Here is a 13,232-nt window from a genome sequence, read left to right as displayed (position 1 = left end):
GTGATTCTCATAGGAGAACACCAGGGGCCAGGTTCAACAATAGCCAATGCTCTTACACAGATGCAACTTATGCATGCATTAGAATAGTCCTAATGTAACACATGCGTGTCCCTTTAATTTTCATTAGGCTTGATGGCAGTGGAATTGCGGTGGACCGCAAGTTATCAAGAGCTACTAATTTCACATTAAAGACCATTGACTGTGACGGGTTGATTCAAGGGTTTTCGACAATTAACACAATCAGAATTTGAGCCCAGATCATTTACCTTGACTCTGTAATTATTTTACTCACTCGCACATTTAAAAATTGCATGGTGTCAACTAGCTGTAAATATGAGAGGTAAATGCAATTGAATAGTCCAGATGACTCCATACACCGTACTTAACTGCTCATTCTTCGCCAAGTCAGACCGATAATTATTAAGTTCTTTATATGAAGGGCAGCGTCTGACCATGTGCCGTGATTCTCTTCAGATGTTTTCAGCCGGAGAAATGTCACAAGTCATGTCTTTAAAAAAGCACAATGTGAGAACTTGACAAAGAGGTATAGCTGTCAGGATGCTGTCTTCTATTTGCCTCTCAAATTTTACCGTTACTTGGTCAGTTGTCAAATCCAAGTCCATTGTTTTTGTTTGACACTAAAATGTAAAAAAATGGCTGAGGAAATTCACTTGTTAAAAGAAAATACATATGAACAATGTTATTTAATTCGCATAATTTTTTTGGGAAATTATAAATAGCAGTAAAACTGTGTGCAAGGCAGAATGGGAGAAAAATATAAAACCAATTCTTTTATTATAAATACTTGTTTTTTTGGTTATTTCTTGCAGTTTTGTGTGCATTTAAGTGCACATTTCAACAACGTATGAGAAGTCATTACATCCACATTCTTGAAACATTCCAATTATGTGCATGACTAAATAATACCTGTTGTGAAAGTCCTTTGTGCCGTTTTGTACAAAAGGGTTCTCAAGTAACACACCTCTTGAATGTGTATGTTAAACAAGAACTCTGTTCATAAGACCAGAACACCAAATTATACCTTCACACAAAGCACATGGAGTAATAGTGACTGTGTGTGTGGTTGTGTGAGTATGCATCTGAAGAAGTTAAGATGGACTGATTCCACAGCAACAAACATCACGCACATAATGAACCAACCTGGAAACAAGTAAGGCTGATTCGCTTGACTTTATTTGTTGATTTCACGAAGGAACATTACTCGACGGCACGATGTTTTCTTCTGATGACAATCGTTAGATGGAAGGCCTCGATGCCATAGAATTGCTGTTAAACCAGGAACACTACAATGGCTTTGGACAAGTCATCTTGAATGTTACAGCCGAGTGCTGAAAGGCCTATTGAGAAAACCAAAGCCTGGGTCTGTGTTGACCTTAGACATTTATATATCAGAAGACAAAAAGGCGATAGCAGCGAGGTTAAGACCCAGCAGAGCTTCCCAGTGCCTATAATGAAAAAATGAGGGCTGCGTAAAAACTTCGACTGTTCAGTCTCCTAAAGTGAGGAGATCTGGATGAAAGCGATTTCTGTCGTTCAAATTCAGTGACTTTCAGAGTTATGTTTCATTTCGAGGAAATAATACTTTATATGGAATTCAGCGTGAAGGAAAATTAAATAAAAATAATTGGTAAAATCGAAACAATCCACAAATATTTACTAAAAGTTTAGATTTTTTTTTGGTCCAAAATCTGTATGAATAAAAGGTAGCACCTTCCATAAAATACAAAATAATTAAATGAAATAGAGAAGAAACACAAATAATTTTAAACACGTTCACATTTTCAGATTACATCATTAACATAATATAGATGTTAACAGGTTAACTTTGAACATGAAACATTCCTTCAATTGTTTCAGAGCACAATTTAATATTTCTTGCTTTTCAGTATGAATTCAAGCAATAAATGCAGCTGATCAAACAAAACACGCAAAATATTAAGCAAATCAGGTGTTTTCAGCGTGGTTAGTAAAATTAATTGCGAACCAATGTCTAGATGGTGAGGAAAATTAGAAGCGTTTGATAACAGGTTGATAGCACATAACCACATAAACGACACCGCAAAAGTCCTTCTGTCTCTCTTTTTCTCGCTATCCTTTCATCCCCCATTCTCTTTTTCTCTCTCGAGATCTGCAGCCTGTCACGTGACGACACGGGGAAAACAGGAAGTGCATCGTGAGCTTCAGCTCGCCGTCTCGCGCGTTCAGACATGGTGCTGCTCCTCAAAGTCGTTGCGTGTTTCGTCGTTTTGCTTCACTGCAGTCGAGCTCAGGCGTCGTCTTTCGAGGTGAACCTCACCGTCTTGCCGTCGTTTATCTGGGATGACGTTGCAAATAGACTTAATGCTCTTCCGTCTATTCTGACTGTGTCGCCTTCGCAGGAGCCCAGTTTCCATTCCTCCTCTGATTTGCTGCTGTCCTCCTTTCACGGAGATCCGGAGATCAGCGACTACTGCCGCGAACTGCTTCACATCTTTGGGCAGCGATATGTGTCCTACGTGAACTGCCTCGTTTCATCTGCCCGTCCGGTCAAGGTCTGCCTGAACTGCTTCATGCTGTATAACAGGTTGACTGACATCTACAGCAACATATCGCAGGTAAACGAGCCCAGATGTACAGCCGAACTCTCTATTATCTTTGTAGTCAATTTACACACATAACATCCAGCCGCAATTTCGTTTTACATAGCTAACAGGTTTAATACAGATTTGTTATTTCGTTAAGTGATCCCACCCCCCCCACAAGCAATCTTTAGTGACGATACATTTCTTGTTCTTTGGTGGTCACGTGTTGTCATGTGTTGTCACAGTTGTGCAAGTACATGGAAACGTAGTAATAGTATTAATATAAGAAATTCCAATTTCAAACAAGTTGCAATGTGGTTTTCTACTCCAGTACAGGCATATCTTTACTATCTATGTCATCATGAAATAACACATTCAGTTATGTGAGAATAACCTCACTTCAGAAGAATGTAACGATATTGATTTTACTTTTTACCTGACTGGTTTGTCCTAGGTTGGCCTTGGCAACGAGAGCTGTCAAGTTACTCTCCTCCGCTCCGACAGGCTGATGCTGGTCTATGAGCTGTATGACAAAATAACGGACATTTGGAAAACCTCTCACTGCTCCAGTGGGTATTATAGCAATAAACTTATTATTGAATTGTGCTTCCTTATTGTTGTCATCCTGACGCGTGCAGCTTGCTGCTTAGTATGTTTACTGATTTATGTAGCTAGATGTGCTTTTTACAAATTGATAGCTTTGCCGGAGTGTTATAGCAGCTAGAGTTTGAACCAGTGCCCTCTTAAACACAAGTGCAGCTCATCAAGCCACATCAGCACTCGCTGCTGCCACCTGCAGCCTTTTGGGTGAAGGGCAAGATAGCACCTTTGTCACTCATATCCTGGCTTTGCCAGGAGGTTCTGGTGGGCCAGCGGCTGAGAGTCTGACGGCCTTGTCTGAGGACAGAAACGATGGTCCTCCTCTAACTCTGTTCTATGCTTCCCACTTCTGCAGATTGCCTATCCAATGACAGTCTGTCCAGTGACGCACTGCACTACATGGCAAAGCTGAATGAGTCACTGCGCTGCTTTGAGAGTCAGGTTCGTAAGGCCTTAGAAGAGGAAGGGAAACAGGCTGTTGGTCCATGTAATGACCCTGAATAAGTAGCTGGAAATGCTTAATAAACACTAAGGGGAAGGGGAGGTGGAGAAGACATATGAAGGGTGCTGCTAAATAGCTCAGATTTTCCAACTTTCAGCAGTGGTTTTTCCCTGCACTTAGATTTAGTTGAGCAGTTGAAAATGTTTTTGTTTTTGTTTTTTTTTTAATGATTTCAGAAAAGCAACCACTCTGAGCTTTGTAAAGAGTGCAAAGCATCCTACAAAGTGCTGAATGATCTCTATGGCCGGATGGAGAAGAACAAGAGCCTGTGCATCGACATTGAAGACGCAGTAAGTGCTTGGTCTTTACGAGGGCCACCGGTGTCTTCCTCATGCCTTCTCATGGTGTGATAAAGAAAAGCCTGGATTTATTAAAAATTAAATACGAACCGGAAACATAGCAATAATGTTATAAAGAGCTGATGGGAGCCACTGGCTTAAAAGAAAACATTGTCAGAAATTAGTTGAAAGCAGGAAAACAGCACCCCCTAGAGGTCACCGGCAGACCGCCGCTGACCAGCTGTCGTTAATTGGCGTTATCAAACAAGAAGGTCTGCAGGAATTCTAGATCAAGTGATGGTCCATGTGAAGATGTGTGTATGTGTTTGTTTTCTGTCTGCTTACCAGGGTTGGGGTCATGGGGGGAGGGGCGTAAAACCTATGCAAGGGGTATGCACTGGATGGAATTCCAGTCCCTCTCATACTATACATACTATATTATGTATGGCATACAGTATTGAACAAAAGTCTAACACAGTCAAAGGAAATGATGTTTAAATGTTATTCATGTTGGTGTTAGACATGATAAAACATGTTGTCTGTCCAAGTGTGTCAGTTTAGCCTTTTCAAAGTCACCCCAGTATTTGCAGGAAACGTCCAATACACCAGTGTATTTTTTTTTTTCACTTGAGCACTACCCCGCCTCATTTGGCTAATCAGTGCTTCATTGAGTTATTTAAATAATTAAGTTAATTAATTTAATTGAATTGGTTATGAAATTTAAAGAGCACATGGAATCACTGAAGTGCCCCAGAAGAGGGATTTGGGAACTGAGGCGTGTTCATCTAGACGTCCAGCAAGATATCAGAAAGTTAATCGGAGAACAGAAGTAGTTTTTTTTTTTTTTATTGCATTACTGTTAATTTCCATATATTGAATTTTAAGTTGCCCATAGTGATTAATATTTAATTTTTTGTTAAATTCAGTTTTTTTTCTTGTTCAAATATGCATTTACTACCCAGGTAAATGGCCTAAACAGTTTTCTTTGACTGCCTAAGACTTTTGCACAGTACTGTGTATATAAAATACGTATAAGCTGCTTTATCATTGGTTCGTTAGCTGCTGTTAATAAGTGCTAACTGCTGTGCCCCCCCCCACCCCCGCAATCCCTTCACGTTTCCCTCAGACAACCAACCCACCTCCCAAAAATTAGTGCAGCCGAATGCAGCTGTCACTGTCATCCTGCATTGTGGGGGGGCATGGGACAGAGAGGTTACGCTTTTGTTTTTCCATTAGTGCCCACAGTGATTAATGTTTTTTTTTTTTTTCTCTTCCAGATGAACATGACCCGTATACTGTGGAGCAAGAGCTTCAATTGCTCCTTCCCGCGGGAGGAGACCGTGCCCGTCATCGCCGTGTCCAGCTTCATGCTCTTCCTGCCCATCATCTTCTACTTGAGCAGCTTCCTTCACTCGGAACAAAAGAAGCGTAAACTCATACACCGTGAGTAACCGCCGTGATGTGCCCATTGTTGCATTGTTTTAGTTTCCAGTCAGTGAGTTTCATTTAATGACATGGGAAGCCGCAGCATGTTAACAGGAATCTGCATCTACATCGTTTGAGTTTGGTTTAGCTTTTGGTCCAATACTTTGATTTGTACACTACCAGGCAAAAGTTCCTGCACACCACAGATTTTTGCCATTTATTTCATAAACTGCATATATTTTATTCTTGTTAAGCATTGGAAAGTTAAGTGAGCAACTATAAATGAAAATATAAGTCAAATGAAACAAGTTTCCTTTATAACTTGGAAAGAGTTTGTAACAGAGATCATATTAACTGGTTATGTGCAGAGTCAAATTCTAGGCTGTCCTTTAACTTTAAATGCACTAGTTAACTGTTTTATCCCATGAAACAGAGCAGTATTTAATGTCCCTTGTAGAAAGAATGCCTCACATTTTCTCTGCTGCTATAACTGCTGGAGGAGGTTACTTTGAAGACTAAAAGATATGACATTTTCTTGCTAATAAAAGTACTCAAATGGTGAACATACTGTAAATGTATTTGTTGGCAAAGAGTATTGAGTGTATTTTTAGTAAATGTTAAGTGAGTAGCATGCAAATGTAAAAATCTGTGCATGCAAAACACTTGACTGATATTGTACATTACATTTAATTACATCTATTCAATATGGGTGCTTACAATACATACGTATATAAATAAAGCAACCTGTGTGCCATAATTATTACATATCACATTATTTATTAAATAGAATTTATTTTGAAAATGGCAAAAATGTATGTTAAAAAGGTTAAAAAGGCGTAATTGTGGGAGTTCTTTTGGTTTTCTGTGACTCCATGAGCTTGTCTCAATAGTACATTAGCAGGATCTTCATAAACCGGAAAGGGCAGCTCATTCATCCAAAGGGCCGTAATAGTGACTGTGGCCCATTGTCTTTCCCCTGATTCACAAGTGCCTGTGAATGTTAGCGAAAATCTCTCTGGCTCATTGTCAAATTACCGTGTGAGTCAGGAGTGGCTCGACCAGAGATCAAGTCAAGAAGCGTTCAGTAGGAGTCATGAGACGATGTGGTGCATTGATGGCTGATGCAGTTTTAAAAAGGCATATTGAGGAGGGAGAAGGGAACGGTCCGCTAATCCCTAAACAGATGTCCGTTCTCTCTATGATATTGAACAGGACTCTTGCAGTAGCGATGCTCCACGTGCCAGCCATGAATGACAGCTAATTGTTGAGTGATTGAGCTCTTTGTAAGTCCTCAAATTGTTCTTGCTCCATAGCCAAGCGTGTGAAATCAAGCAACAGCCTGATGAACATCCAAGACAAGCACAGCTGAAAGCACATTGGGGCTGACACAAAGGAACCAGGAAGTGCACCACGACGGTGGCACGAGGTCACATGATCCGATAACGGTGGATGAATCACAGTGGAAATGGGCTACTGAAGGAAGGGGACACCTGGTTTGATTAATCGATTTAACTTCTGTTGAACAAAGAAAATGCTGTAATGCTCGCTTCTTTGGCTGCTGCTTAAATTCTTACCAATCAGCTATTTTGATTACTATTGGCCAAATTACTGTTGACTTGTGGTTTATTTTGTATTACTCCTGTTTAAAATGGCAGAAGCAATTCAGATTATTCACCTGATTCAGAAGGTGCTGCACTGTATGAGATGGCACTCGAACCTGCAGCATACTGGCTACCAGCTGACCCGTAAACTACTTGAACAGAAAAACCAGAGCTCAAGCAGCGCTGACCCTTATTCCAGATGATGGGATCCAAAATTGTACTTCTTTGCCAAGATCTACAGCAGGTTTGAGCAGCTCTGGTGAGCACGTGTTCATCTTTACATAGTCGTGTAAACATTTCGCTTTCCATGAGCAGTGTTTGGTTAATTGTTCAGCATTAAATGTTAAGGTGATTGGGGTTCCAGCACTGACATAGCAGCAGTGGCTGTTGGTATTTCACCCTTTTCAGTTTGTGTTTTACAGTTTTGCAGCTGCACGAGACAAACACTGCAGCCGGTATTCCTTCAAATACATCATTGTGTTATAATTATATTTGTACCTGCCACTGGATTTTTTTTTTGTAATTTCATATTTAGATATTCTTTATTCTGAAATGTGTTCCTCTGTGTGAATTGTAAGAATTAAGTATGGAGATTGTGTATAATATGGAGTATAATATAATTTGCTTGGACTTCTGTTACGTTATTTATATCTTTGAGCTTGCGGCGCGCACATTTCCTGCATCAGTGTGTATAGTTATTGGTGGTTATAATGATGTCGACTGTGAGACTAACATGACCTCAATAGTGGCCGTTACATGTACCTTTGTCACATTTTGTAGAAGATGGCTGACAGGAGGAAGTTCATAATGAAACCAGATCAATAAATTAATACATTTGAATGGCATCCTGTTTACTAATTTTATTCTTACTGGTGTAATATGAAAAAGATTTTGTGGCTCACATGCAATACTAAGCCTATCCCTTAAGATCACTTTAGTCCTGTGCTTCCTCCTCTTAGTCACATGACCATATATTGGTGCTCTGCTTATGATCTCATCCCTTTTTTAATACTAAGATAATCATTTCAGCAGTACTTTTCAGGCACATCTAGATCAGCATTCAGCTTTTTTATTTTGTCTTGCAGATGTTCACAAAATATTGCACTTATTGGAATTTGTACAGATGATGACCATTGGCATGAAATTTAAAATGAAAAAATAAAAAAATATTAAAAATAAATATATTTTTCCCCTTTTGGCCACATACTGTGTGTGCGTGCGTGCGTGCACGGAAATTTTTAGCAAAGTTTATAACTGGGCTATTGTGACCGCTAACCCCAAGAGTTCAGTATCGTTGTATTCAGGTTACTTTGTTGATTCCTTTGGTGGCTGTGTTAAACTCCAGTCTCCTGTTCAGTAGCTTGTGTGTTAAAGTTACTTGGCTGAATAATCGTACCAATTCCTTGCCTTTTTGGTCTTATGGAGGGCAGCCCTCCTGCCCATTGAGTCACTCCTTAATAGCATTAGTGTCGATTTGCTGAATCATATGACATGTGCATCGCAGCCAATCATAATGGCGTGACCCTGGTGTGTAGGATTGGGATTGGTAAATCCATGGCTTTCTGGGCACACTAAGCAATACAGATGGGCTCACCCTCACACCTACCCTGGGGTCAAATTGACCCCAAAAGCACATGTCAGGTGACACCTCATAGTAACGTAATTATTGTAGGAGCGCAGTGATGTATAAACGATGGCCAGTTACTGGATCTTTCATAGGTTCAGAGGTTTGCAGCAGTTTGGAGATGGGAATTCTTGTTTCTTCCAGTTCATCATATTTGAATCAGGACAGAATGTTCATTGACTAGCCAAGTTCTCTCTAAGATGACTTTCAAAGACACCATGTTGCAATACAAACAAGGAACCTTCATTAAGGAACAATTACCATGGTGGAAAAGTATTTCCTAACAGTAGCCCAAGCTACAAAATCAGATGGTGATTATTTCTTCTCAGGCATGTGCCTAACCTGCTATCAATTTTTTCCTTGTCCTTGAAGTCCCCACTGTACTTCTACACACCCCATGTGCTAATCCTGGCCCCCTAGTGTAAAATCATTAGTGTAAATAGACCCACAAACCTCTTTTTGCTGGCTTTTGGTGGGAGGGGGGACACAAGTAGCACGAGGCAGCAACCGAAAGCACAACACGTGCCAACGTGCCCCAGTTTTCAAAGTGATGACTTTTAAGTGTAGTTATGCGATAGAAATTATAATGAGAACTTTTCCATAAGTTACCCATGTCTTTTATGAAATAGTAGGATGTCCATCCATCCTACTTTGAGTATAGGGTTTCAGGGGATTTAAAGGAGAAGGAGCTTTGTTGGGAATTCACTGTGAAATAATTCTGTCATAAGTGAGGAAGGAAAAGATTTGGTAAAGTGACTCGAGGTGTCCCGAATTTTCCTTGGGCCAGATCACAGGATAATAATATCTGGGGGTCCAGTCAGACCCTTTAGTCGCAGTGCTACCTTTCCTTTTGTTTTCTGTTTATTTCTGCATGGCTGTTTAGTTAACTATTCAGTGACGTTTGCTGTAGGAAACCTGAATGGAAACCTAAAGACAGCAGAGTTCCATACTGCTCTCATGCTGGCTTGATCCTTGGTCCATGTGATTCTGTAGACAATTTATGGGCCTGTTGGACTGCACTACATTCTCTGTGACGGTGATTATTAGTGGCAGTACTGCAATTCCGTTAGTCTTCATGCTAATAATTGCCGCTTCTCTTCCTTTCCAAAGTTACACTTTGTACAGCAGCTAATTCCTTTAAATCCGCCCTTGATACATTATGAAGAGGCCAATGTTTCCTGCTTTCATGCTGACATTAAGAAACGGCGAGTTAAAACTGAAGTTATGTAAACCCCGCTTAAGCTGTAAATTAGCTAACCGCTAAGAGAGCTAAGCTAGCTCAGGATCTTGCTGTAATGAATATGGTGCTTTGTTACAGGGAAAAACATACGCCTAAGATATATAATCAGGAGAAACCCCCCAGGAGAGAGCATGTGCAGCTGAATAAAGGGGCTTATTATACCTGCGGGGTCAAAGTCTGTAGATCTGGAGCTTATGCTATTATGATAGATTATAGAATCACTCTATTATGGTAGTCATTCAGTTAGTAATCAGACCTTCGCAATTAGAAGCTACTTGAGGGCCATTAAGAGCACGGCTGCCACTGGAGGCCCCGAATCTGAGGTCCCATGACAGGTCAGCTGTTGGTGACATCACCGCTGCAGGATCATATGTCACAACCTCCGGAGGCCTGACTTCCATGGCGGTGGGCCGGGCCCGATCGGGGGCCCCGTGGGGGGTGCCCAGCCTTTTTTTGTATGGGAACATCTGACCCCACTCAGGATGAACCCCCCCCCCCTTGCTCGGACTGGAGGAGCCATCAGCTGGGGGAGACGTTTTCAGGGGCCTTCTCAGTGACAGGCGGTCAAAAGAGACCCCGCGCCCTTTGGTGCGCCGCCGGATCTGTGCCAGGCCTGTGCTGGGCAAGGAGGGTCACGCCGGCCAGTTTGTTCAGTGCTGAACAGCTTCGTTCGATATGTTAGAAGCCTTTTGCTTGAACGGGTGTGATCAGCAGAGATATTAGCAGGTCTGTTCAATAGCTTAGTAAAAGAAATCAATACTAAAGGAGGAGGGCTTGTTTTCTTCAGTCAGCATACATTTAGGCTGATCATTTGTAGCAGATTTTTTTATTCTCTTTTTGACTGTACCTACATTCCTTTTATCATCTTAATAATCTCTTAAGAATGGAGAAATTACTGACTGAAATGTGCCTTTAAGAGGACAGCATGACAGTTTTAATTGACACTAAGGTAAAGCTGAGACATTAGCCTAAAAAAACACAATTTAAAACAACATGAAACAACATGGATCTCTTCACCTGACAGTAGGTGGTACACATTTTGATTATATATCTTTTAAACATCCATTCATCATCTAATAAAAACACAAGAAGACACTTGTAAGTATTTCGTGACTGGACTGGGGTCAAGAGATGACCCTGCCACTGGTCTGTATGCCCTGCAGTTTCATGTAAAAAATTAATTTTGTTCATTGTTTCCCAATAAACAGGAACTTTGGTAAGTACTTTGTATCTTTATCACTACATTCAGTGTCATTTATATTTCGTGTGCTACACAATACTTTTTATTATATCTTATTTGGTTTATAATGTTTACATTTTAAAGAATAGCAGTCAAATTATTTTAGAAGTTGGAGTAAATTACCACTTAAAATGCAAATTATTCAGCAGCTATCAGGACTTTGAGGATTATATCAATATTGTATTAATATTAATATTGCATTGTATTATATTAATTAAATGTGTAAGAATGAGTCTGTAACCTGTGCCCTATCCTTCCTGGGATATTCTGGATAGGATTCAGACACAACATAACCCTGTTCTGCATGTTTTGGAAGATGGATGGACCATTACTTAATTATAAACAAACAAACAAACAAAAATGAATCATTTTAGCACGGCGTTTTAAGGCGGAACAGCCAGTAAAGACGTACCTTCTTGTGTTCTTAAGGCGCCATCTACAGGCAGAACCAAGTAATACCTCATGAAATTTTACTTTTTACCCTCATCCAAGATTTAGTAATGCAACGGCATCTCTTATTCTAAAAGCGGTCAAAGGGCAGATATAATTAAATCAACACATTGTGGGAAACTAAGAAAAAACTGTGCATGTCAGCCTGCAAACCCTTACATAATTCACTCTAACGCCTTATTCGGACGGGATTAGTTTTACCTGGTGACAAAACATAATTGAAGCAATTACGGACGAAATCCGTATTTTTAATCCAGTCTTAATATAGCTAAAGAATCTATATAACATGGGATGTGTTGGTAGTTAAAGAGACGATTACAACGTTGACTTATTATAATTAGTGTTTCTGAATATAATTTATCCTCCCTATAGGCTATGTCTGCAAGAATTAATTGCACTGTTAGAACCATTAAATTGTAACTTCTTTGGCTTCTCGAGAATGTTTATCTAGACAAGCAAGGTGGCGCAGAGGCTTGATCCTGAGGATTTTTCAGGTGACTGAAGTGCGACATTATCGTCACAGTGACTCACGTCCTCGCTGTTCGGCACGTGCCACCATGATACCTTTACCCAGGTATCTTGTTGTACATGCTCCAAGCTACAGTCACCCTAATGGTGATATCCAACACTTAGAACTATTTCTGAGGCTTATGTGTAATTGTGGGTACCGCTGTTAGGGAATGCCTCGTACTTCTGTACTCAATGATTAACAATCCGGTAAAACAGGATGACGTCGTAATTCACGTTGTAGCTGTGTACTTTTCGTCCCTTACCCAAAAGGCACACAAGTCTACACGACAGATTCCAATTTCATAAGTGCATTTTTAATCTTAATTTTCAAAATGAATGTTAACCATCCACATCCACAAATAACTATCCCTGATCCACCAATATTCATGTCCAGTACAGGTTCATGGGGGCACCCGTCTTAGAAAACTCAAGGGGCACTGCAGGAGACTCCCTGGATGGGATGGTAGACCTGGCTCATCAGAAGCCGGGTATGATAGAAAACCTACTGGACGGTAGCTGTCCAGGAGCGGAGTTGGACACCCCTGCTCTAGGTGATAGATAAAGCAAATACTCTCCTGGGATTGCTGTCTGTCATTTAAATCACCGATTTTCTGATGAAAATCCCAGTTCAGTTTCCCGTAGGCAACCAGTTCCAAAGTAATAATTCGCTTTATACCAATCTAAGTACACAACATATTAATATAATGCAACTACAAAAAAAACTACAATTTAATTAGGGTTTATTTATAAACCTATGTATTTGTCTACTTGATATGAACCGGGTTGTAATTGCCTTCATTTAGGAAAACTCCCAAAAGCCGCACAAGAAAGCCGGATGTTTTATTGTTAACATATAGCGGAGTAATGTTTAATTGCACCAGGAAGCACAAATCGATTACTTAATAAGATCTCGCTGAACTTTATGGGAAGTGAAGTTCTACACAGTCAACAGTGAATACGAAAACATTCAACGGTAGACTTCACAGCACAAGAAATGTACCTCTGTGAAACGTCATGAAAAAAACGTTGACACCTGCAATTGTACAGATGAGCATTAAACTCCAAACATATTTATTGTTCTGTGTTTCGTCTACCTCTATAACTGTAACTGACCTTCGACAATTTAGTGTGCTGTTAATAAAGTTTTTTTCAATTCGATGCTTAAGCGCGAGCACAACGC

General features: G+C 40.2%; 1 protein-coding gene across 2 annotated transcripts; it reads left to right on the top strand.

The window, feature by feature from the left end:
- The first annotated feature begins 2,151 nt into the window (after positions 1–2,151).
- On the top strand, positions 2,152–7,833 carry ostm1 (osteoclastogenesis associated transmembrane protein 1). 2 transcript variants are annotated; one of them, XM_023836146.2, is made up of 7 exons: positions 2,152–2,306; positions 2,400–2,615; positions 3,037–3,151; positions 3,538–3,623; positions 3,861–3,974; positions 5,240–5,405; positions 6,701–7,833. In XM_023836146.2, the coding sequence occupies exons 1-7, from the start codon at positions 2,229–2,231 to the stop codon at positions 6,754–6,756; spliced, it is 831 nt and encodes a 276-aa protein (XP_023691914.1). In that variant the 5' UTR covers positions 2,152–2,228; the 3' UTR covers positions 6,757–7,833. The 2 variants fall into 2 exon arrangements, with proteins under 2 accessions (XP_023691914.1, XP_023691905.1); XM_023836137.2 differs by having other exon boundaries at positions 2,154–2,615.
- The last annotated feature ends 5,399 nt before the right edge of the window (positions 7,834–13,232 follow it).

Source organism: Paramormyrops kingsleyae, chromosome 19, assembly GCF_048594095.1.
Source record: "Paramormyrops kingsleyae isolate MSU_618 chromosome 19, PKINGS_0.4, whole genome shotgun sequence".
NCBI lineage: Eukaryota > Metazoa > Chordata > Actinopteri > Osteoglossiformes > Mormyridae > Paramormyrops > Paramormyrops kingsleyae.
This window is presented reverse-complemented; position numbering and strand designations above follow the sequence as displayed.

What these genes read in the sequence shown, in the direction of transcription:
- ostm1 (XM_023836137.2), top strand. Translation starts at nt 2,229, where the DNA reads ATGGTGCTGCTCCTCAAAGTCGTTGCGTGTTTCGTCGTTTTGCTTCAC. An exon ending in TGCGCTGCTTTGAGAGTCAG is followed by an intron (nt 3,624 to 3,860) that starts GTTCGTAAGGCC and finishes TAATGATTTCAG; the next exon opens with AAAAGCAACCACTCTGAGCT. An exon ending in GCATCGACATTGAAGACGCA is followed by an intron (nt 3,975 to 5,239) that starts GTAAGTGCTTGG and finishes TTTCTCTTCCAG; the next exon opens with ATGAACATGACCCGTATACT.